The sequence below is a fragment of the Chenopodium quinoa genome, unplaced genomic scaffold, assembly GCF_001683475.1.
Source record: "Chenopodium quinoa cultivar QQ74 unplaced genomic scaffold, ASM168347v1, whole genome shotgun sequence".
Taxonomy (NCBI): domain Eukaryota; kingdom Viridiplantae; phylum Streptophyta; class Magnoliopsida; order Caryophyllales; family Amaranthaceae; genus Chenopodium; species Chenopodium quinoa.
Window position 1 is genome coordinate 994811 of NW_018744835.1, and position 26933 is coordinate 1021743.

The 26933-nt window shown below is 33.0% G+C and overlaps 3 protein-coding genes across 9 annotated transcripts; 2 read left to right on the forward strand and 1 right to left on the reverse strand.

The window, feature by feature from the left end:
• Positions 1-4201: 4201 nt before the first annotated feature.
• LOC110704346 (probable 2-oxoglutarate-dependent dioxygenase ANS) lies at positions 4202-6725 on the forward strand. Its single transcript, XM_021882130.1, has 4 exons — positions 4202-4611; positions 4956-5203; positions 5521-5848; positions 6229-6725. Exons 1-4 carry the CDS (start codon positions 4330-4332, stop codon positions 6463-6465), a joined length of 1095 nt encoding a protein of 364 aa, XP_021737822.1. The 5' UTR covers positions 4202-4329; the 3' UTR covers positions 6466-6725.
• Positions 6726-16373: 9648 nt separating this feature from the next.
• On the forward strand, positions 16374-24991 carry LOC110704447 (protein SRG1-like). The gene is made up of 4 exons (XM_021882230.1): positions 16374-17377; positions 17694-17941; positions 24013-24340; positions 24530-24991. The coding sequence occupies exons 1-4, from the start codon at positions 17246-17248 to the stop codon at positions 24767-24769; spliced, it is 948 nt and encodes a 315-aa protein (XP_021737922.1). The 5' UTR covers positions 16374-17245; the 3' UTR covers positions 24770-24991.
• On the reverse strand, positions 19287-23770 carry LOC110704448. Of its 7 annotated transcripts, none has more exons than XR_002507947.1 (4): positions 23219-23770; positions 22503-22557; positions 21741-22420; positions 19287-21658 (listed from the first exon to the last, which is right to left on the reverse strand). XR_002507947.1 is itself a non-coding variant. In XM_021882231.1 (3 exons), exons 2-3 carry the CDS (start codon positions 21835-21837, stop codon positions 21159-21161), a joined length of 597 nt encoding a protein of 198 aa, XP_021737923.1. In that variant the 5' UTR covers positions 21838-22557; positions 23219-23415; the 3' UTR covers positions 19287-21158. The 7 variants fall into 7 exon arrangements, 3 of the variants coding, with proteins under 3 accessions (XP_021737923.1, XP_021737925.1, XP_021737924.1); XR_002507949.1 differs by having other exon boundaries at positions 19287-20394; positions 20624-21658; positions 21741-22557; XR_002507950.1 differs by having other exon boundaries at positions 19287-20404; positions 20624-21658; positions 21741-22557.
• Positions 24992-26933: the final 1942 nt, after the last annotated feature.

Consider the following 26933-nt stretch of genomic DNA (forward strand, 5'->3'; position numbering starts at 1 on the left):
CTATTATAATAATAATAATAATTATTATTATTAATATTAAATATTATAATAATAATTATTATTATTTAACATGTATATATTATTATTGCAACAAAAAAAAAAATACAGGTCAATGACCGTTGCCAATTTTTTTTAAAAGAAAAAAAAGGCGCCATTGTAGTTGGCAACGGTTAACCGTTGCCAACTCAAGCAATTGGCAGCGGTTAACCGTTACCAATTGCTTGAGTTGGCAACGGTTTTGAACCGTTGCCAAATATTTTGGGATTTGGCAACCCTCAAATACGCAACGGTTCAAAACCGTTGCCTTTGCGGGGGTTTGAACCGTTGCCAATTTGCTCTTTTCGTGTAGTGTTTCTATTATATTTCTTCTTTAAAGTTACTGCTTTTAACTGAATTGAAATTATTTTTACTAAACTAAACTTATTTTTACTGAACTGAAGAAAATATTTTTACTGAATTGAATTTCTTTTTTACTAAACTGAAATTATTTTTACTGAATATTATTATTTTAAGGTGAAGTGGACAGGGCCTTACAGGTGGAGGAGTTTTGAGAAGAGATTATGGAACATGGATATCATGGGATCTTCAAGTAAGTACAATGCAATTTCTGCATTTGCCACAGAGATTCTAGTTGTTAGAGAAGGTTTGCAAATGGTGAAAAGGCTCAAAATGAAGGAATTGGAGATGAAAGTTGATGTGATGTCTATTAGAGTCATGCTCCATTATGCAGGAAAGAACTTACAACATGTAATGGTTGTGGTAATCAAGGATATTGAAGAAACTATTGAGTAATTTTTTTTATTACATTAAAATCAAGTATGTCAATAGAGTCAATAATGTTGTTGCTCATGAATTGGCTGCTCTTGGTCTTTCAATGGCTGTTGGACATCGCCTGCATCTTGCATCTCCAGATTTAGTTAAGTTCATCTATAATGAAAAGCTCGCTGCTCTTGCTGTTCTTAAAGAATAAGGACCGCCCAGCTCTTTTGCTACTTATAATAACTTGTGTTAAAGGACCAATTTAACCAAGAACTTAAGCTGATGGTTGAGGCCTAGGAATATGTTTTATACTCTATCACGCCCTCTCACACGATTTGTGTCACGTTGGCTCTATTACCATGTTAAAGGACCAATTCAACTAAAAAAACTTAAGCTGATGGTTGAGACCCAGATATATGCATGTTATACATTTCAGTCTATTCTATTTTGGATAGGTTTAATAAAGTTCCCCATATATATTTTGCTGATCTTAGTTTTATTATTAGAAGAGCCTCATATTTTTCTCATAGTTTGAGGCATGTATGTAACAACGTTCTAATAGCTTCACCTTTTGAACAATCTTTGAAGCTCCTAGCTGTAATATTTTATAATTATTAATACTCTCTCCGTTTTTTTATAGGGAAAATTGTCCAGAACAATCCCACCTTTGAGGCGTCCGCTAAAAATAATCCGACCTTTATACCCAATTCGCTCAAAATGTCCCTACTAGTCATGTAACTTGTTATAACAAGTTACATGACATGTGTCGTCATCTTATTGGTCTAAAAAAATAAAAATAGAAATATTTTTTTTATGAAAAAATAAAATAAAAGAATAGTAAATTTTAAAAAAATTTTAAGAAAAAAAAAATTATCACTTAATTGATTAAAAAAAAAACCTACCCCCACCAGCCCAACCACCTACCACGGCCATCAACTTCTACCAACCCGACGCTTGCCTGACCCGTAGCGCCGGAGCAGCGCGCCTCCCCCGTTCTCCTTGAACCGCTAACTCCCCTTCCCCTGAGCCACTAACCACCGTCGAAACCCTTCCCCGTCCCGATCCCGACCTCCCTTCCCTTCCCCCGCCAAGTTTTCGGTCGACCGACTCCCTCCCCTTCCCCTATCCCTTTTCCGGCCCCCTCCCCTTACCCTCGCCCCGATTTCGGCCACGCCGACCTACCCTGTCCCCCATTCCGACCGCGTCGTCCTCCCCCGACCTCGATTCAGGCCGCGCCGACCTCCCCAACGTAACCCATTTCCTGGGGTCTAGTTTGGTGGGTTTTCGATTTTTCGAAGGGGGTTATGGGGTTGGGTTAGCTGGGGTGGGATCCCGATCGACGCGTTAGTTTCTAGGTGACGGTGGTTGATATGTCCATTTTATATAATGATTTTCCCCCGTCCCTTGGTTATATTTAGGAGTATTTTTGGCTCTACGGAACTACTTTTATTACTAGTATGCGTTTTCTAGTGCTTTCGTAGCTTTGGTATTGTTTTATAGGAAATTGCAGATTTAGAGCACTTTCCCGGATTTATTTGAGCCATATAGAGCATTGGATTGGGATCGCATACATATGACCACTTTCCGTAACCCAAGGCCGCGTTGGAGCAATCAAACTGGTGATTAAGGGCTCGGCGAAGAAGAAGAGACCAAGGCAATGGACCGAGTCTTAAAGCCCCAAAGAGGAAATCTGAATTGGGCTATGAAGGAGCCCAATCGGAGAAGTCCATGATGCCCGAGATCTTGCCCGATCGGGGAGTGCCCTCGCCCTGAGGCGCGCCCGGCCGGGCGAGGCAGAAGGAAGAAGCAACCCTCCACCCGAATGCGTGCCCGGCCGGGCGAGCGAGGAGAGGAGCCTACAGCCGAAGGCGGGCCCGGCCGGACGAGATGGCGCCCGACCGGGCGCGTGATTTTGAGGATGATTTAGGATTTCCTAGCTTAGTATAAATACACTTTTGTTAAGCGAGTTTTGGGACGTCATTCATTAGTTAATTTCCAGATTTTGATTTTAAGCTTTTGATTAATACTCTTGTTCTCTCAACTCTTTTGGTTTATGCAATTCAATATTTCCGTTTATTTTGGTAACGATTTATTTCCCTTTTATTTTCAGTAATTTAATTGCATTGCTGTGTTCAAATCATGTCTTGTTTTATTGCTTTGCTTAGTTTAGATTTCAATATGTGTGAGTAGTTTATTTCTAGGGTTTGTGGGGATACGTAAATAATACGAATGGATAATTTATTATAGTTGATTGTCAATGCTTGATTGATTTCCTATTGATTGATTTACTGCCATGCAATTAGATTAGGCCTGATTTAATTGTATGAGTTATGCAATATTGATTTGAGAATCGACAGATGAGAATTGATGTTTAGGCTTAGTTTCAATAGGCAGGTTAATTTATAAATGGTTAAGTCAAGATTCGAGATATGCGATTTAATACCGCCTAAATTAATTCTTTGATTGTAATACGTAGCGAAAGCCCTTTATAATCTGATTGATTGATGCATTGATGATTGATTATTGTGTTTTACCTTGTAGTATTATTTATTGTTGGTGAACCTATACCCTAGGATTTGATTTATTGATTTCTCCTTAGTTTTATTTTCTTTAGTTCATTTATTCTCCTTAGTTTAATTCTCACAAATAACTTGGTTACTTGATAGTTTAGATTATATTAATTATTTAGAAATATAAAGACGTTGTTTTCCTGTGGATTCGACCCTACTTCCCTATCTGCTTTAGTTAGAGGATTTAGGTAATTCTTTTGATTAGGTGATACGACTAAAACCTGTCAGTGGTTTCGGTTCTAGGTGGGGTGGTGGTTCTGGGGTCTGGGTTTGGGTGGTGGTGGTTTTTTTTTTTACTTTATTTTTTAATTTTTTTTTCAATTGTGGACAAATCAAGTTGTGACACGTGTTAAATTAAACTTAATAAAAAAAAAACTACATCTTCAACCGGTTATTGGTCATTCGGGACCACTTTGAACGAATTGGGTATAAAGATCGGATTATTTAAAAATAACACAAAGGTGGGATTATTTTGGGCGGACGCCCCAAAAGTGGGATTATTCCGGGCAATTTTTCCTTTTTTATAAGCTTTAGTTGGGATTTTCCACTATTTATATATCATCATTGACTTACTTTTTTTTTTATCAATATATAATATATAAATATGATCATATAATACATTGTTGAATTTGCCATAATGTCTACTTTAATAAATTAATTTTTTCATAATTTTTACTAACCTCTAATTAAAGATATTGATGTCTCGACAAATGTGAAAATCCAATTGATGGTTAAAGTTCCACTATCTTATGTTTAAAAAAGAAATACTAGTACAAGTCAACGTTAGAAATCAACGGTCAAGCGCACTAAATTGATTAACCATCTTGAATTAAAACCACAAACTTAATAACTTTTGTCAAAATAAGCTCAATTTTCCTTTTCAAATTATTTTAAGTCCAACATTCTAGATTTCTAGTAAATCAATAAGAAATCCACTCTTATTATGTAATACCAATAATAATAATTCAATTCACAACCAAATTAACTAACTTCTAAAATTATGAGCATGTCTTCATACAAAGTTACCACGAATAATGTACAAGTTACTCCAGAACTACCTTCCCTGCCTATTGTAGATATCCTAGAAACCGCCGGCGAAGATGTGCTGGAAATGTTTACTAGGGAATCCGGTAATCGAAACCTCGCAGCCGATCCCTCTGCCCTTCCTTGGATGGACTGCCCCGTCATTGACATGTCTCTCCTGTTGTCATCCTCCGAGGGGGAGGCTGCGGAGGAGCTTAGAAAACTTCATTATGCTCTTGTTTCCTGGGGCTCCTTTCAGGTCACTACTTCTCTTATTATAGGAGTATTTTTTTTTTTAATTAAACTTTGTTAATTATTTATTTACGTTTATATATAGTGGCATGGGTAGATTAAATACTGGGTAAACGTTTTCATATATAAAGGTTAGATATTGAATTATTTGTAAGGTTTAATTAAAAAAAGTATCGGTCAACAACTGTGCTTTTAGGTTCAAAATTGCCACTTTTATAAAAGTCATTTTTTATAAAGTAGTTAATCCGTAATATAAAATATTCCTTCTAACAAATATTTCAAAACTTTATTTAGTTGAAACTCAATGAAATTTTCTTGATTATCTTAAATATTATTTTCATGACATTGCAGCTCATAAATCATGGAATAATGGAATCATTGTTGAATAAAATACGTGAAAATAGCAAAGAATTCTTTGTACTTCCTGTCGAGGAGAGGATGAAGTATTTAAGGGCACCCAATGACCCTGAAGGCTATGGAAACGACACCGTGTTGTCGCGAAATGTTCCTCATAATTGGAATGATCGTTTGTATCTAAACGTCTACCCTGAAGATCGACGAAGGCTAGTTTTTTGGCCTCAAAATCCTTCTGATTTTAGGTTAGAAACCCTTTTTTTCCTCATCAGTTAATTTCTATTGTATAATTCATTTGATTATATTGGTTTTGACTCTTGAGTTAGCTTAGGTTTAGGATACATGGTAAGAATTATGTGCTTGATTTTAGGAAAGTTGCATTACTTTTTCTAATTCAATCAATCAATGCTTTAATCTCATAAGTGGGGTCGCCTACCTGAACCAAAAGTGATTATTCTGTCTTCTTTCTTCATCCCTTACGATCAAAATATCAAATAACACACTCTCATGCAAGTCCATATGCTTCATATCTTTTCTACCCAATTAATACTATGAATTTCAGGGGAACTTTGCATGAATTCACCATGAAAGTCAAAGAAGTGAATGAAACAATAGTTCAAGCAATGGCTCGATGCTTAGGCTTAGAAGATAATAGCTTCCTTGAGGAATATGGTGAAAGCGTGACAATACAAGCAAGAATAAACCATTACCCTAAGTGTCCATTTCCTGAACTAGTTCGCGCCTCAAGAACACATTCGGATGCATCCGCCATGACTTTCCTCTTGCAAGATAAACAAGTTGAAGGCCTTCAAGTTCTTAAAGATGATAACTGGTTTAAAGTCCCCATTATCCCTAATGCTCTCTTTGTTAATGTTGGTGATCAAATGGAGGTACACGTTTTTTATTAAAGATGCTAATCGATTTAAACTACATTAAAATGTAAACTAGTCCATAAAATTAAACTCCAACTAGCTAGTTACGGTCATTTTGAAATTTGACTATTAAAACTTGAAAAGTCGAAATCATCATATATTCTATATCTAAGATCTTGTATTAATTTTTAATATAGTATATAGACTTGCAAAAATTAATCATAACAATGACAGGTAAGACCAAATAAAGTAATGTAAAATTTTATTGTTAAATAATTTTTTTTTTTTTAACAATTATTGTAAATAAATAGTACAACGTAGAAGTAACTCTAGTAACAAAGATTGTATAAATTTTAATTAATTAATTTAATAAGTTGTTTTTTTAATAAATTTTGTAGATAATGAGTAACGGGATATTCAAGAGTGCTGTCCATAGAGTGGTTGCAAACTCAGAGAAAGAAAGGCTATCTGTAGCAATGTTTTGTTCTCCATGTTCAGAGATGGAAATTGGACCATTTAAGAAATTGGTGAATGAAAATCAACCTCCTTTGTACAAGACTATTAAACAATACGGGCAGATTTTCTTTCAGTACCACCCCAAAGGTGAAAGGCCAATTACATCCATGAAGATTTAACTAGTATATATACATTTCGGCGTCCTACTAATCTCTCTCGGACTTTTTGAATACTAGCTAGTTAAGGGTAAGTACATGTGTTGCATCTATTCGCTACACATGCATACAATTGAAAATTTCGTGTAATAATGTTGTTTAATACTTAGTATGGCATAATAATATAGTGTGTTGTTGTTGCTACACATTTTAATAGATTTTTTTGTCAAAAACAAGTTAATAAAGTCCAGATTTTGTGAGAAACTACCTATTAAAAAAAATGTTGTAAGAAACTACCTAATAAAAGGTAAAATGTTGTAAAAAACTACCTATTCAAAGGTAAAATGTTGTAAAATTCTAGCTTTACCGGAGTTTCCCCATTGACCTACCTCAAAACACCCCCGAAACCACCACTTTCTTTTCCAAAACTATCACAGCATGCTTGAAATTGCCTCCACCACGCCGAAACCACCCTCCAACCCCAAAAAACAACCTCTAACCCCAAAAACCAACATCCCAATCATGAAGCTATCGTCACCAACTTGGAATATCCTCCAACCATCCCGAAAATAATCTTATCACCTTGAAAATCAACCCTCGTGGTGGTTTCGAAGAGATTGTTATATACACCCGGGTGTACCGTACACCCATGAGTATTTTATTCTCATTTTGATGGTTGTTTTTCATTTAATCATCAAATGAAGAGCAAAAACCAACTTTGGGTTAGTTGGATGTATGGTGCACCTGGGAGTATATAACAAATTCCAGTGGTTTCGAGGGTGTTTTGAGGTGGGTCAACGCCATAAAATTAGGTCAACGGTAGAAATTCGGCCAAAGGTATTATCTTACAACATTTTACCTTTTATTAGGTAGTTTCTTATAACATTTTTTTTATTAGATAGTTTCTCACAAAAGTTAGGTTTTATTAGGTAGTTTTTGACAAAAAAAAAACCCAATTTCATTTATAACCCAATATATGTCATGCATAATTGCACACATACATAGAATATGCCAATACATCTCTTGAGTCATTAGTAAGCTCAATCTTTGTTTTCTCTAGGTTGAATTACAAATGCTTTGCTCTTAAACCATCATCACTCATGGTATAAAAATTTATACAATCTCTCTCTCTACCACTTTCTCACTCATCCACATTATTTATACCACAATACAATATACTTTATCCAAAAATCATCCCACCCATGGTATTAAAAATGTTTACCACCACACTTTCTCTCTCCTATATATATATATTAATTATACACTTAATTTAATTATAATTATATTTCAGTTTTTTATTGGAAATAACTACTCCCTCCATCCCCTTTTGTTTTCACTTTTGAAGGAAAATCATGGGAATTAAGATGGAGAATATAAAGTAATGAAAGTATATGGGAAAGTAAAATTCTCAACCAATAAAATAATAAAAGTGCATGGAAAAGAGACATTTTCAATTAAAAAAGTAATTAAAGTACATGAGAAAGAGAAATTGAGAGATTCAAGAGTGTAAAACATTAAATTAGTCAAAAGTTGGCACAATTTTTATGGCAAATGTTAGGGTAAAATAGGAAGAGGACTTAATAAAGATAAAAAAAATGAGGGTATAAAAGTCTTTTTATGTATCTTAATAATTATGAAAATATAAAATGTGACAAACATTTAGGGGCACCTAAAATGACAAAATTGACAAACAAAAGGGGACAAGGGGGAGTAATTAATATTTTTTAAGTTAATTAAATAAAATAAGCAATTTAGGTAGTAAAAAGCATTCGAAAAATATATAAAACTATATCAATATGGGTGTCTATGTATAGGTTTTGAAAATTTATGAATAATGGTAATTTTTTCATAATTTTTTACTTTATAATTTTTGCTTAAAATGCAATTGAAAAAAAAATAAATAAAAGATACATGATAACCCGGCCACATGGCCTGACCTAGTTGGTTCATGTTTCACGGGGACCAAAGCAAATGTTTACCATGTGATGGTATATACCATCAAATGGTATAGTTTTATATCACCAATGAAGTAAAAATTTGCAAGATTTTGATGAATTTTTACTCCGTGATATTGAAACTATACCACGAGTGTTAATGCTCTTAGGAAGATTTATGCGAAAGCTCACCTAGTCACAAATTTTTATAATTTTACAAAATTCAGAACATTCACCCACAAACAGGTCAAATCAAACTCAAAACGAATGCCTCTAAATATCTACTACGTATTACATTAAATTTAAAATTTATCTCACACAACGACTCATTCAACGCATGTGAAATAGGCTGTAATATCAATAACTAACTAGCTAGCTAGTTGAATCATGTTGTGCACATGGTGTTAACCCAAATTGATATTAATGAGACACATTAACCACCTTATAAGCTTGAGGAGCTACTATGATCTTCCCATAACTAGACCAATCGGTTTTGGGTGGAACATCATTAGGCCTGGTAAAATATCCAAACTTTGGTATAAGATTTGATAGACAACGGAAGAGGTAGGGGAGCAAGTCCGTGTTCAACTAGATACATCCACCCGATAAGAGTTTGACCACATATATGTTTGTTAATCTTTCTCACCATCTAATTTTTCAACGATAGACTAGTATTTATTACTACGGAGTAATATGTGGATCATTTTTCTAACAATTGATCAGTTTTCTACTAATAGTACACGTAAAAATCTAAAATATACTTCGTTTATGAAGTCTGGCCATATCGACATAGTAAAAGAATCCCCCCTTGACAAAACTAGTCATAATTGTATTAGATGCGTGAAATGATATTCTAATCTGATAATTTTATCTTATACTAGGGTAGCTAATGCGCGTGATGCGCACTAAGTCATTTCTGGAAAACTCTTTTGATTTAGCCTTATGTTATAAATTTAGTTGTTGGTAGGAGTAATGAGGGAAATTATATAAACAAATATTTTTAGGGGTATAACATAGGCACACTATTCTTAAAAAGTTCAAAAAAAGAGGCAATTAACATTAATAAAGGCAATAAGTAAATAAACATTTTAGAGGGTATAATTATCCTAACACTATTCATAAGAGTTAATTCAAACTTTTTAAAAGGTATGGATAAATAATCACTTTTTAAATTAGCTATATTATGTCCTCCATAATATATAAGTACCCTTTTAGCTCTTCCATTGACTAATACAGCTAAGAGATTGCCTTGGTTAGCCAAACTCTATCTAAATGTAGAATGATCAAAGTTATACAATAAAGTTTTATTTTTATACAGTTTAGGTGATCTAATGTCAAAAGAACATATTTTTATATGCGACTATAATTTGATGGGTTGTGGATTTCCTCACTATTGTTAATTTAGAGTATTATTTTATTTTGTTTTTGAAAATTTTGGTTATTAATTAAGTACCATGTAAATTTAGAATAATCATATTTTTTTTTTTTTGGTAATCAACCAAGTACCATTGAAATTTAAGGAGCTTTTTTTTTGTGATCAAGTACCATCTAAATTTAGGGATTTGTTTTTATATATAATCTACATTTTACCCTTTTATAATTTTAAAAAGTTTGCACAAATTTTTTTTTGTAAAAAGTTATTTAAAACATTTCAACCCTTAGACAGGTGATTCTACAAAAGAACTTTACCTGTCTATTAACATTTATCATCAATTTCAACGCCTTATTAATTAGTTTCATCTATTATCTTCCATTTTATTTAGCTTGTCGGTTTCATCTCTATTTCAATTAGTATTGCCAAACCTAACGATCACATTGTAAATCGAATGTAATCTAATATTATATAAATAAAGTAGGCATTTTTGGAGAGTATTCGGAACGCCACGTAAGAAATATACTTATTTTGACCAATAAGAAGAAAGATTTGTATTTTATTTTGAATTAAAAAATTATGTCGCCACCTAGATAAAAGTAACGAATTAATAAGAAGAAAGATTTGTATTTTATTTTTGAATTAAAAAATTATGTCGCCACCTAGAGAAAAGTAACGAATTAGATTTGATATATCTAAAATTTTAATGTCACGTAGATTATAATCCACGAATTAAATTATTTTAATGAAAAAAATAAAGTAAAAATATAGGAAAAGATAAATTTACTAATTCAATACTACGAGTATAAGAAATCCAAAAATAATATACTAAGAAATATTTAAATGATAAACGCTTATAATAAAATTTGATACCTATCATTATAAGATAAATTTTGATAGTATTTATGATAAGAAATACAAATTGTTCGTTAATTATAATTAAATTAAAATTTGTGATACTTACCATTATAAATTGACACATCATACGACACAAACAAAATTTCGTATCAATAAAAAAACCCCATCAAGCGAATTTTGTGTTAGTAATTTTGTGTTAATTTTTGGTCATCAATGACCGGGTAATTTTAGCTTAATTTTTAAAATACTATGTTCAAATTAGTATTTCTAATTATTACTTACATTGTATTAATTTGGGATACTCAATGATTATATGTTTATGTTTTATTTACTAAATGTTTTTTTACATGCAGATCTAACACATCATACGACACAAATAAAATTTCGTATCAATACAAAACCCCATAAAGCGAATTTTGTGTTAGTAATTTTGTGTTATTTTAGGTCATCAATGTCTAATTTTTAAAATCTTATGTTTAAATTTATATTTGTAATTATTAGTTACATTATATTTATTTAGGATACTTAACGATTATTTGTTTATGTAATGGCATACGATTAGATGTTGTATACATAACATATGGATGGCTTTGGTTATTTTTAGAGATGATGAAAAAATTCCTATGCATAGATTTGATTTTATATCGCAACAATTTTTCATTTATTGGTAAATATATTGATTTATTTTATATATGTTAAGATTTAATTTATATCAATTTCAGTGTGGCTAACATTTCACAGTTTAATTTATCCGTTGATGTAGTAGGTTGGTTGTGGACGAGGTTGATGATTCTATCGAAATAAAAGATATGGTAAAACAATGAATAATGATTTAGGATTTAAATTATTAAAAATTTATCATTTCACATTAAAGATTTTATTAACGGAAAAAATATCATATTTACAATTTATTTATATTTAATAAATTCATTATAAATTATAGTAAAAAATAAATATTAAACTTTTGTAATTTTGTCTGAAATTATTAAATACAATAAATCAAATAATTAAAAATCTTAGATGAAAAAACCGTGCATCGCACGGACTTTCATCTAGTAAATGTATAAAAACAAATTATTAGTTATATACACATGCCAATAACAACTACTTTCCCAATGAGAGGGTGATTTTAAGATTTACAAGTATCATATGCATGTTCAATATAAGAAATCTCCTCTATATAAGAACCCAATCTTATATAAGAACCAATCTTAGTCGTTTATTAGTTTTGATCTAACCGTCCAAAATGATGCTCTACTAATGACATTTTTGTAATTTGGAGGAGTTTATTTAAATTCCTTTTCCTCTTCCTTCATCTCGTTATTTTATGTTCAACAGATTGGCGAATGTTCATCAAATTCATCACGATATTTTCACAGATTATGGATTAATTATTGTAAGTTTATTAATTTTATAATCAGATTTGTTTTAAATTTAATGATTTTTCATGCGAATTTGATGCGATTAATTTCATGCGATTTGGTGAAATTTTACGATTAGTTCTACGATTGTGGATTATTATTGCGCTTTTGATGAAAATTTTCGAATATTTTCTGCATTTTTTTATCCATTTCTTTAATGTGCTTTCTGCGACAACTTCAATTGAAGAATTTTCGATTATATTTGTTGAATATCTACCCTAAGTTTGATTATTTTCTATTATTTAATTTTTTGGTTGCTTTGTTTTTTTTTTTTTTTTTTTGCGTCATTTTACAAGTTTTTTCGTTAATTTTTGGATTTTTTACGTCATTTTATCAGTCTTTTTTATTTCTTTTGCAATTATTTTGCTACCTAGGTGTTCGAGTGTTTTTTTTTTTTTTTTTTGAATAATCTATGTTCGATTATATGCTAATCTTTTTTTCTTCTAAAATGACTTATGTGAATTGTAAATTAGTTTAACATATTCTAAATTATAATTTTGTAGTTATAATTAAGACCACATGTTTCTAAACTCTTGTTAAGCATGTTCTAAATTAGCGAAACCCACTTGTTGTGTTCTTAATTGTTAGTGATGGTTTCTTTGTATTCGTGGATGGTTGGTGCTATTCTTGATTATACTCAAGCTGTTCCCAATAAGAGGGTCCTTGCTTTCATAGGTGATGGGAGTTTCCAATTATTTTAATAAATGAAGTTTTTCCTTGTGTGTTATCCTAGCTAAATTTGGTGGTGAAGCAGAATATATATGTATATATATATTTTTGAAATATAATTGATCATGTCCTAAATATTTGTGCACATGCTTGTATGCTATAAAGTCTAAACTATGATGTGTATCTTCTAGATGATATTTACGTCGCTGTAGACACATATTAGTTTAGATATATTCAAATTCAATTCTGTCAAATGATTATATGATGAAATTATTATTCTTAATAAGAGTTGGCAAGATTGTGTTATAAATACATGCTCGAACTTGGTAAAGCTGTTATTGATTTTGACTGTATGCATTTGAGTATCTAGCTTCAGAAGAACTTATTAATGTTCGCAGGAGTGTGTAAGGGGAGCTCTCAAAGACAAAACTGTGCTGCTTTTAACCCATCAAGTTGACTTCTTGTACAATGCAGATCATATATTTGTAAGCTTTATGCATGTTTATAGTGCTTTCAAATAAGTTCTCATGTTGTATTTGTAAGATGTATGCATTATCATTATATTTATATGCATGGTTATTGTGTAAATGTGTCCCATGCTTCATGAAAGCTTAGTAACCACTAATTGCATGGATTATTTCAGAAGTATTGCAACACCTTTTGTTTTATTTACTCACACATTAGCCAAACTCTTATAGCCTTATATGCATAATACAAATCACAGTGTTACTTTTACTTTAGCTTGATATTTCTCCTTCACAAAATCAACACCGGTTTTGAACAGGTGCCCATTTACACTTTTCTACTAGTGAAAGTTATCCTTTTATGTATTAAAGTTTTCTTATATGTTCTAAATTTTACTCTTTATGTTCTAAAGTTTACCTTATAATTTATAAAGTTTCCCTTTATGTTCTAAAGTTTAGCATATATGTTCTAAAGTTTATGCTTTTAAGTTCTAAAGTTTACTTTTATGTTCTAAAGTTTTCTCTCTATGTTCTAAAGTTTATTCTATGTTTTATATGTTTTAAAGTTTAAGCCAAGCTTTCTCGGAAAAGTAGTGCAAACCGCCTTATATCTTGAAAAAAAATTAAAGGGGCCCTTATGTTTGTAGCCATTGGCATAGAATCACTATTATCATATCCACTTAGAACTTATTACTTTGACGTTGCTGGTTGTAACTTGTAAGTTGATATGATGGATAAGAACATTATACTTCAAGAGAGTAGTGCACATGGAAATTGGTTGGTTTGATAGCTTAGACAAAGAATAATTCAAGTGGTGCTATAATAATTAGTGATTAGGTTCTATGTAACTAGGAATTGAGGCGAATGTAATTTTGAATAAGTATTATTCTTCAATTATGTCGATGAGGTAGTTTAGTGTAATGTAAGTAAAGGTTTGGGTTCTAATGTTTATATACATTAGCCTACTAGCTCAATGAGTAGAGCATTGTACAAAAGCACAAAAAATGTGGGTTCGAATCCCACGTAGGTTCATTTGTAGAACTAAGAAAGATTTAGAACGTAGGAAAAAAAAATTTGAACATAAGAAAAAATTTAGAACATAAGATGAAAAAAAAAATTTAGAACATAGACAGAATAATTTAGAACATAAGTAGACTAATTTTAGAACATAAGCCGAAAAATTTTAAACATAAGATGAAAAAAAATTTAGAACATAGTTAATAATTTAGAACATAAGTAGAAAAATTTTAGAACATAAGCAAAAAAATTTAGAACATAGGGAATAATTTAGAACATAAGTAAATAAAATTTAGATCATAAGCAGAAAAATTTAGAACAATAGAAAAAAATTTAGAACATAAACATAAAAGAATTTAAAACATAGGAAAAAAACTTAGAACATAGAGTGTTCTTACATAAAAAGTGTTCTCACGTAAAGAAGTATTCTTTCCTAAGTTATAAATCTATGTTCAAAGCCTATGTTCTAATTTTGCTCCATATATTCTAAAATAATTTTATATGTTCTAAATTATTACATTATGTTCTAAATCAGGCTATAATGAGAAATAATTAGGTTTATTTTTGAAGTTTTTTTTAGTTATTTATAAAGATAGCCTATGTAGGATTTGAACCTACATCCTCTATGCATTTGCATAATACTCTACCACTTGAGCTAATAGGATTTAGCCGTTTGTTATTGATCACCACCCCTCCCATACGGAAGAAAACAATCACATGTAGAAACTCAAATGCCCTCATTACTTCTACAACACATAACTCTCGAATACCCAACACATTATACATGCTCACAAATTAGTGAAATTACCCAACACAACTACTACTAAGAAGTATGTACGAGTAGTACGTGATTACATCGGTCAAAAGGAGGAAAATATAGTTGGCTGTTGATCCATTCCTATAAACTAAGATGCAAATTTATCTAATACAAAAGTGCTAACCTAATTTCTTACCATTATACTCTCATTTTTACATGAATGGACCTAAATGGCTAAATTTTCACAACTCACAGTAAATTCTTCAATATTATTTGCAATCTTATATGAACTCTAACAATGAACTATCCAAACCAAACATTCCATTATAATTTTCAAAGGTAAATTAATAAGAATGAAAAAATCAAAAATTCCTCAGAAAGTTACAGTACAAAATCGAAGAAAATTGCAGTACAAAATCAAATAACATTGCAAGGCAAAAATACTGGAAATTCGAAAAAAAAAAGGACAAATTGCAATTGAAAATTCGAACTACAAATTCGAAAAAAATTACTAAAAAATCGAAAAATAATCGGTCAAAATACGAGCCCTAAAATAGCTGAAATTAAACTGTTGATGCAATTTCGAACAATCAAACATAATTGATGCGATGTCGTAACAAATTCCTTAAAATTTCGGAAAATAAAAATATCAAAAACACTGAAAATAAATTGCTTAAACAAGCATACCTTAATTTACTGAATCGCGAGAGAATTGACTGGAATCGCTGAAAAGTCTTTCAAATTGCTCTAATAATGGAGAATTTTGGGAGTTTGAGGAGAGATAAAATGATGAGAGAGAAAATAACGACAACTTTTTGTGAGAGGAGAGAGAAAATTAGGGTTTATATGGAGTATTTTCTTATTTCTTGATTTGATTCAATCTAATCCTCGGATTAGATTGGTTCTTATATATACTAGTGTTCTTATATAAGGAGGGATTCTTACCGAATCCCTCCTATATATATATATATGAATGTTCAATATCTTTGCTATTAAACTGTTTTTGGTTGTATGATTTTACAGTCATTTGATATAATAATTGTAGATTATCTGTTTTTTTTTTTTTGAATAGTAAAAAAATTCATTAATAAAAGTCATACGACATCTACAAAAGAGCTTCGGCTTTAACAAATACATAAGATATTGAATCAAATAACAATTTCCTTCATAAAAACTACGATCGTCGAGTAGATCTTGCAATGTGGAACATCTCCCGCTTATATCGCTAGAAAATACAGCCTTGTTGGAGAGACAATCTAACGATCCTTTGTAGCTGTGAGGATGTTTTCCTTCTGATTCATCTATCTGTATTTGAAAGCTTGACAACCCTTGCGATCTCGCATAATTTTTCACCAACGAAATAATTTCACAACAATCCATTACATCTAATATCATGGATTCAAACCTAAAAAGATTCTTCCCCGAAAAGAGGAGATAAACCTTGTCTTTCGAAGGAGGTCGAGAAGCCCTTGTCTTTCGAAGGAGATCGGAAACACTTTCTTTCAAGGGAGAAAAGTTCCTCCCAAAAGGAGGAAACATTATTATAACCTAAAAAAAACTTTTAAAGTAACAAGGATGGGGGCTTTCCACCGGTTAAAAGATGATGGCTCTCCACCGGTTAAAACCGACGGAAGCCCCTTCAAAAAATAACAATGGAGACTAGAGTTGAGAAGAGAGGAAGGAGGAGAGAGGAGAGAATTTTATTTATTTTTTTTTATTTTTTATACTTAGTGCGTATTATTGTAGATTATCTTAAAATTAGCTAGTAATATATATACTAATTAATTAATTTTTTAATGTATCACGGAGTATTATTTTTAATTTTTTAGTATTTGGAAAAAAGATAATAATAAACAAAAATGAGATAAAAAAAAATTAACAAATAGGCTGATTTAAGTAATTTTCCCCTTTTATCCAACAAAATTGTCTTAGTTATTTTATATAACAGAATTTGTATGTTTTCTAGACCTTCCTTTGAGCTTTGACCATGAGAGTTCTTATTTGTTAGGCTGTTACCTGACTTCTAATTGTAAGAGTTGAAAAAACAGAATGAAGAAAATTTTAAGAACATAGAATTTAAGAACATAGAATTTGACAAAAAATAATCAAACAAACCAAGGAAAAGAAAATTGGGGTCGGAAGATGAAAATTATCATAATGAAATTAGTATAAATTAGGTGATCATATCACTACTATAAGTTCAAGGCAGTTAATTACTACTACTAGTCTAATACTGAGCGAGCTAGCTTATTACTTAACAAGCAAAAATCTTCTTAAATTTTGCAGCACCAAAAATCAACATAGTTGTAACAATGGCTGCTGATCTTCCATACATGGAAAACCATGTTATCGATTTTTCTCTCCTCTCATCTCCGTCTCCTGATGTGGTGGCCAACGAATTGAAGAAACTTCATGCTGCTCTCAGCTCATGGGGTTGCTTCCAGGTGAGCTGATAATGAATTTTCCTTCTTTAGTTAGTTTAGGGCATATTTACGTTGTATTTGCCTTTATTTGTAGGGTTTTTCTTAGCGCAATCTATATTTAAACATGGATGAGCCACTCTGATAATAACGTCTGTAAAATAAATTCTAATAAGAGGGTTTTGTAAGGCTATTTTACGTAAATTTTGTTACAGAACATTATTATAATAGTAACTATTTATTATAAAATAGAAAAAGTCATTCTGATCTCACAAATTTAATTATTTGATGTATTGTATGTACTAATGATGATGATCTTATCTATATATGTTTTTCTTAGCTTGTAAACCATGGCATGTCTGTGGAATACTTGGACAAAGTTCGAAATGTTGGGTTCGAATTCAATCGAGTGCCTCAAGAGGAGAAAGAAAAATATGCAAGGACAGCAACAGAACCTCAAGGTTATGGCAATGACTCAATCACTTCAAACAATGTACCTCTCGTATGGCAGTCTCGCTTACGGCTCACAACCTACCCTTTTGAGGAACGCCAACTTGAACGTTGGCCTCAAACTCCTCAGTCTTTTAGGTATACTTTTATATATATATTATGTTTTGGAACAATAATATGTATACTTCATTAAATTTAGGAAATTCTGATTTTTAACACCACAAACAAACACGAAAATGGTTCTTAACACTACAACAAAAAAAAAAAAAAAAAAAGCTTTATTTTAAGACCATCAAAAACCTTAAAATTTTGTTTTTACCACCACGTAACGGATTTTAAGATGGAATCCGTTAAATGGGGCCACAATGCCACTTGTCTCCATATAGTTGGCTAAAAAAAAAGAATATTAAAAATTATAATTAAAAAAAAAAAACAAAAACAAAAGCCCAACCACCCCACCACCACCACAGGCACCCTTTTCCCCACCCAACCAACGCAGCCCCCGCCCCCTGTCCCACATCCGGCGAACCCCCTGCCCAGGCCGACCACCGAATACCTCCCCCGACCCTTTCCCGCAACCCTAGCCTGACCGACACCCCTATAACCCACCTAAACGGCCGGCCTTCCTCAAAAGCGGCCACGAAATCAGCCACTAATGGCCGAAATCGGCCAGTTTAGGGTCAAAATCGACCACTCAGCCCCAAAACCGGCCGTTTTCGACCGTTAGTGGCCGATTTCATAGCCATTTTGGGGATACATTGGGTGTCGGTCTGGCAGGGGGAGGTGGTTCCGGGCGTGCCGGAGTTAAGATTGGGGGCGGGGGATGTGCAGGTAGCGTGGGTAAGAGGGTGGCGGTGGATGTGAGTGTCGGTGGTGGTGGTAGGGTGGCTGTATTAGGTTTAGGGTTTTTTTTTAAAAAAAAAATCTTTTTTTAGCCAACACAATTGTGACACGTGTACTTTATGGGGCCCACCTAACGGATTTCATCCAAAGATCTGTTAAGTGGTGGTAATATCCAATTATGCGAATTTTTTGTGGTTTTAAAATAAATTTTTTTTTTATAGTATTAAAAACCATTTTCGTGTTTTTTTTGTGATGTTAAAAATCAAAATTTCCTTAAATTTAATTTATTTTCACATGCATATGTCAAAATGCAAATACTAAGGCTCCGTTTGTTTTGACGAAAAACAAATCTAATGGAAAATGAATTTCCATGAAATCCATTTTATGGAGGGAAACTCAAATTTGGTTTAGTTTTCCTTTGTTTATTTGTAAGGAAATTCATTTTCCAAGAATCCCATTTTCCTTTGTTTGTTTGGAAATTCATTTTCCACGAATCCCATTTTTCTTTGTTTGTTTGGAAATTCATTTTCCTTTTAAAACAATTTTCCTTTTGTTACTTAATATTGTTTGTGAACCTAATTGTTTTTAAATTAAGCCGTAAATTAAGCCAAGCCCAACCCTCGACTGTAAGTCAAGAAGAGAACATGAAAAACACCCTTGTAAATGATTTAAAAGCTAAAATTCTATAGTTCTTCATATTTGATCTACAAATGTTAACCACTTCAAACTAATAATAAAAAACTTCTGCTAATACCCAAGAATACAAATACCCAAGCCAAACAAACAGCGAAAAAATAAGAAAAGAAAAATGGTTGTAGAAAGGACAAGGGCAGACCAAGCAGCATATAGCAGCCAACAGCAGGAGAAGTAGCTTCCAGCAGCCTGAAGCAGCAGCATAAACACCAGGTATCAACCAGGCAGCAGCATAGCACTTATAGCAGAACAGCAACAGGAAGTATGAAACATAAGGCAGAGAAAAATGCACCAAAACCAAGAAGCAGATTGCAACCAGAGCAGTAACCTTGAAGACAGCAAGAGCAAACTACCAGAAATTGGAGTAAAAGTAGCTAGCAGACTTTAATGTTTATGGTCTTTGACAAACTTTTCGATCCAAAGTTTGCATAGTGGCAAGCTTTTTGTCAAAAATGCTTTTGCAAGCATTTCGCGCTCCACCAAGTGATCAAAAGCCGCAACACGCACCCCTTCTTCAATGTCCTCCATCTTCATAATTTTGTCATAAAGCTTCTCCACATCAAGTTGATTGTTTGAAAAAATTTTGAGAGCACTAACCACTTCTTGAAGTTGTGCTGAAATGTGTTTCATTTCCGATCCTTCGTCAATTCGAGACCTCTTTTGATGTGGCCTTGAGCCCAACGAGGTACCACTCTCTTGGAAGGCACACTATCATTAGTCATACTTGGTTGTCCACTTTCCATTGAAGCATCAACATCGATGTTGGCAAATGTCTTGGAGAAGTTCCCCCGTGCTAAATCTTTACCCACTACTATAGCCATCTCTTCATACATATCAATTTTTCGATTCAAAAACTTTTCATATTTTGGATATTCCTGCAAAGATCAGATTATAGGGCCAAAAAGTTAGTTTGTACAGAGGTTGTATCATATTAACATCCTACATTGGCTACTTGATAGAGCTTTAAGTTGGAAGCTGAAACATAGTTACCTCACAAGCCTGTTTCAAGATTCAGCCACTAATCTCATTGTCACTTTTGGACCATTTCCTTTTTCCTAGCAACAGCTAATACATATTCTTAGACAATTAACAAATAATAGTAATCTATTCATATAATGCAGGAAGTATGCAAATGAACAATATTGGTCAGTGCCTTATCATATTAACATAGATCCAGAAGCATAATTACAGCTAAGCAAAACAAGAAAAGAGAGAGAAAATGGGGAGGGACAGTTATTTAAGGGTGAATAATAACATGTTTCTAGGTGTATAAAACAGCACTACCTTAACATAAGTAGCATATGCTGTGGGAGATGCTGTCACCATCTTCAAATTATCGTTCCATCCAAACCCGGAGTTGTTTCAGACCGTTGATATAGCCACCCATGCATTCCTCACAGTTTTCATACGATTCTCCACATGTTCTGAGGTGCAATTGGTTTGAAACTTCTCAGAGATAATCTTTGCAGCAGTCACAAAAGAACTTGTTCGAAATGTATTATTAGGCCGGTTTCCCTTTTTAACTTCTTCGGCTAAAAAGTCGAGTAATTCCTTTGACATGTCCTTTGACCAGCGAAAGTTGGCCTTTTTCTCTTCTTTTATAACCTGGAACAATCACTTTAGCATTAGAATCTGGAAAAAAAAAACAACATAATAATATATAAGAAATATAAAATTGATGCAGAACACTAAATAAATAAGTTGAAACAGGTAATAACTCTAGTAAGGTATCACATATGAAAAAGTTGATAGAAAATACATAATCACTGGAAATATTGTCTTTAAAAAAATAAAATGTTATAGAATTAAAATACATAATTTATGAACTAATTATCTTAAAAATGCATATGCTAAGCCCATCAAATACAAGTCTTCTTGTATAAGTCCACATCGCCATTGCAATGGCCTTTCTCTTTCTTTCGATTTGTTGATTTTCTTCTCGCTCTTTCCTTCGAGTACGTACTTCCCCCATGTGTTGTAAATCTTGTGATGCCATCTCTACTTCAACTTCTCTTGTAATTGGGTCATTTGGGTCAACACCTCTAAGGTAGTTATGTAACACGCAACATGCTAGAACTACATCTACTTGGGTTTCATACGGCCAAAATGGCTCAGCATCTAAGACACTAAATCGCTTCTTTAATACTCCAAATGCTCTCTCCATAACCATTCTTAGTGAGGAGTGTCGAAGATTAAATAATTCACGTTCATTCTCAGGTGGATTGGTTGTATACTCTTTCAAGTGGTAGCGAATACACATATATGGAGACATGAATCCTTTACGGTCACCATACCCCGCATCAGCAAGGTAATACTTTCCTACAATTTAAAGAGATTTGTCAAAGTTACTAACTTATAACCAATGCATAAAAGAAACCAGAAAAAATAATAATATTAATACCTTCAAGAACCTTAAATCCCCTTTTGAGTGCATCTTGCAAGACCTTTGAGTCATGAGCGGAACCCTCCCAACCGGCCAGCACATACGTAAATTTCATATCAAATCAACAGCAGCTAGCACATTTTGGGTTGTCCCACCCTTTCTACCACGAAAGCGACCTTGCATTTCAATGGGGATAGATGCACGTATATGTGTCCCATCTATAGCTCCTATGTAATCCTTAAACCAAGGAAAAAACCTAGGGTTGTTTTGAATTTCAAAAGGAAGTGGAGAGGCTTGTGGTTTAACAAATTCTAGGTACAATTTAAGGATGGCTTTAAGAACAACATGGAAGTAATGATGTATGGTCCAAATTGATCGGAAAAATCTTCCCCCCGCTGCCCTAAATCTTACATCAACACCTATTCGAGTATTTTCTTTCAAAAGTCCTCTTTCAACTAGAATTTTACACAAATTGAAAAATGCTTGAGGCCTTATACGGATCTGACCCAAACAATGAGTATCACCACAATACAAAACACTATTAACAATCTCCGACCTCAGACTATCTCTATTAATGAAGGTTGCCTAATTATTCTTAGCCTTCTTGTTTTAGACCTACGCTCGTTAAGAAAAGCAAGAGTACAAGCAATAACAGCAGCCACAGCGCCAATAACAATGCCTTTAATATCATTAGTCATCTACATCAATTCCATAAAAAAAAAAGGTTAAGCATACTTATATGTATATTAATTCGAAAGTGGTTTTTGGGCAAAGTTATACCTTAGATGATTTATGGGTAGACAATCCACGCTTCGGTTCCATAACTAATACTAATCTGAAAAAAGAAAATTATGGTGATTGATGGTATTATCAAAGTGATCAATCTAACTAGTACATGAATGTAAACCATTATCTTTTCGATTCGTTTATTGCAAAAAATCACTAGATTACCATATCCAAATTAAACCTCACACCCAACACTGCGCCCCTTCCTGCTTCTAAATAAAGTAAAAAATCCAACTAAATTTTCACCACCAACTTCATACAGCAGCACATCATTGCACATACAAACAGCGAGCTAAAATCAATTTTGCTCAAACCACACTAGAAGAAAGCAGACGACAGAAGTCCAAACTAGAGCTGAATTTGCGCCGCTAATGGAAATTTACAGCCAACATCATAATAAGCATATTATCGATTATCAAATAGTCACATACATATATACACAGAAGCTTCATCACATTACACTGGAAGCAGCGAAAGTACAGAAGTCCAGCAATTGATTTTACGTGCAAACCCTAATTCCCAAATCAATAGCAAAAAATCAACCAAATTCCAGAATTCTTCATTATTACTTAACTTGTTCTTTAATACAGAAGAATATTAACAAACCCTAATTAATCACAAACCTAACCTAGAATTTCAAGAGCAGTTGAATCAAATAAAGAAGCTAAGCAAACAATTTAAGAGAAGAAACCGAATAAATTGGAAATTACCAACAGATCTTCACGCCGCCGAGAGAGCACGAGCTTGAAGATGAAAGAGAGCGCACGAGCTTAACGATGAGAGAGAGAGCGCACGAGCTTAACGATGAGATAGAGAGCACGAAGATGAGAGAGAGCTTGAAGATGAGCGATGCCAGAAAACATGGAATACCAGGTTTGTTTAGGGAAAATGATTGGGCCTATATGGAAAAGTGTTTTTCGGCCCTATTTTCCATTTTATGGGCCGGTTTAAAACAAACAACAGAAAACAAGAAATCTGTTTTCCGGAAAAGGCTTTTCCCTTGATACAAACACGGCCTAAGAGACTAAAAAAACTCTTGGTAGGCTGGTAATAAAAAATAGAGGTGAAATTTAGCAAAATTTGACCCATGCATGAAGATCATTTTCTAAATATAAAACATTCTTTGATTAAAAAAAAAAAAAAAAACCAATTAATACAAACACCGTGTTTGACGTACCATGTTTATTTTGTATGGATTACTCGTTCTAAAACGAGTTTAAAACTCTACACCATACCTCGTACAACTGTTAAACCAAAAATCCCTCCCCTCTAGAATAATGGACGTATTCTAATCTAATTCTACTAAGGTTTGGTATGAATTTTTTTGGTCTGGTTTGCTGTAGTTGGACCACCTTTCAAGTAATACATCATTTCAGGGAGTAAACTTGTTAAATTATTTTGTTCTTTTAATTAGTCCATGTTATCTATACTCAATTTAAATAGATATTAGTCCATTATATCTACTAATAAATTTTATGAACAAATAAAATTGATTGAATTGCAGGGAAGTTTTGGAAGAGTACAGTATGAACGTGAAAACGTTGCATGACAAATTGATCCAATATATGGCACGATGTTTGAACTTGGAAGAGAATAGTTTTGTGGAAGAATATGGAGGAACATTACAAGTGATTTCGAGATTTAATTTCTACATACCATGTCTTTATATTGACCAAATTCGAACCTCGAGCAAACATGCAGACTCGGCTGCCATGACTTTTCTATTGCAAGATAAAGAACTTGAAGGCCTTGAATTTGAGAAAGATAACGAGTGGTTTAAAGCTCCCGTTCTTCCTCATGCTATCTTTGTCAATGTTGGCGACCAAATGGAGGTACGAGTGTTTTTTCGGTTTTTTTTTTTTTTTTTTTTTTTGTTACGTTGTATTATTGTTTTGTTATCCATAGAGAGCCACAAAGTGCAGTATGAAAATTATATAGGGTTTGATCTAGTTGATTAGTTGACGGTCAAACTCTAGCTGTGCCTAATTTTTGAAATTCATGATTTTAATTTGCTTGTGTAGATAATGAGCAACGGCATCTTCAAAAGTGCGATACATAGAGTGGTGCCAAACCCGGAAAAGGAAAGGATCTCTCTACCATTGTTTTGCGGCCCTGCTCAACATAAGGAAATCGGACCTCTGAAAGCTTTGATAACGAAAGATCAACCAGCTATTTACAAAAGCGTGAAAAATTACAATGAAATCTTTTTTCGCTACCATCCCACGGGCATTAGACCCATCACAACTGTTAAGATGACCTAAGCTAATTGAAAGAATATAAAACCAACCATTGATTGGTTTTATTTTCCATCACTATTATATAATATACTTTGATACAATGTTCTAAATAAATGTTATACAAATATACATGAATTTGTAGGTTTCATGTAATATGTAGCTACCTTTTGTAGTTTTGCACGTATAACCCTTGCATTTGTTATGTAGTTGTGTATGTACCAAATAAATTATATATGTCGTGGTTTAATTATGGATGTTGAATAATACTCTGTAACAATAATACTTTATTGTAATTTGTTATAGTAATAAGTTTACATGTTGTATTGAAAAGGAAAATACAAATTTTAATGAGGGTGGATTGGACTAATCAGAAAAATCTCAAATACTTGTGCATGTATAAACTAATAGACCATCATGCATAATCGATTGGCTTGACATTGAATTGCAATTGTGATATAATTAGTACTACATTGTAACGCCTATAGTTACCAAGCATGACCTAAATTAGATTTTAATCACATGCAATGGTTTATATATCGTATGTGTACATCTAAGGTAGAATCTCTTTAATTAGATCGATGTGTAAATGTATATAGATTTATTGATTGATCTTGGATGGGTAGTTAGAGTTATTAATAAACATATGCCCTACTGCCTTGAGGTTCTGGTGAGAATCACCTTTAGGTGAAAACTTTTTATGGTGCAGATCTTAAGATTTGACAACGGTTCGATATATCTGACGGTCACGATATAAAACATTTCATTGATTGTAGTTTTTGTAATATTGAAGAACTTTTAACCAAAATTTATGAAAATACCCTTAATGAAACTTTATATCAAAGAGAACACGATCTAAGTTGGGTCTAATTAATTAAAATTCTCTAATACAACGTGTATATTTAAATCGTTACGTTTTCTGTGTGAGAGTACCTCTGAAGCCCTGACTGGTCGAGTAACCACTGACCGACCAAGTAACCCCTAACCGATCAAGTAATTCCTGATTAAATAACCCATGACCGACCAAGTAATCCCTGAATAAGTAATTTCTGCCACACGGTGTGACCAACCATAAATAAAAATTAGGGAAATTATCAATAGTACACCCAAGGTTTGGGCCTTTATCAATAGTACACCTGCTAAACTATTGTTTATCAGCGGTACATTTAAGGTTTTATACCATTATCAGCCGTACACCTACCGTTAGACAAACGTTAAAAAAAACGTTAGTTTTGGCTTTTTTAACTTAAAACTTGACACGTGGCGGCCTGTGATTGGTCCAAAAATAATAAAAATAAAATAAAATAAAATAAAATTTTAAAAAAAGTTAGATTAATAAAATAAGATAATTTTTTATAATTTTTTTAAACAACATTATTTTATTTTTTTTCCTTTTTTTTCCCTACCTCCTTCCTTTATCTTTCCTCCATCCTTCCTCCTCCTCCATAACTTCCAGCAGCCAACCAGACATCCCACTCCCCTCTGACCACCCTTCCCCTTCTCTTTCCTCCTTCCTTTCTCTTTCCTCTTCCCTTCCACCACCATAAATTCCAGCTACAAGTAACCAAATCCGGCGCGAAGTGTGGATTGAACGATGATGGTGGGTGGTGAATTGTGGTGGTGCGAAGTAGAGATTGGGTGCAGGGGATTTGGTGTTGCTATTGGGTATGTTATTTGTGGTCGAAAGTGGTCGGACGGTGGACAACTTCTACAATTGTCGGCCACTGATGGTGGGTGTTGAAATGGAGCAGCGGTGATAAGGGCGGCTGCTTTGGTGGCTGCTGGGTTCGTGAATTGGTGGAGGGTGGTGGTGTTGTTGGTTTTGTGGGGTAGTCGGGTGGTTTCGAGGATGGTGGCTACGAGAAAGGGGAGGGGCAGCAAGGTGGTTGTTGGGGAAGGGGGCGGCAGCCGGCGAGGAGGGTTTGGCTAGCCAGCACCGGGGACAAGGGGGTTGGGATGTCTGGGTGGGCTGCCGGAAAAAAAAAAAAAAATTATATGTTGTTTAAAAAAAATTATTTAAAATTAAAAAAATTATCTTATTTTATTAATTTAACTTTTTTTAAAATTTTATTCTATTTTATTTTTTTGGACCAATCACAGGCCGCCACGTGTCAGTTTTTAAGTTAAAAAAGCCAAAACTAACGTTTTTTTTAACGTTTGTCTAACGGTAGGTGTACGGATGATAATGATA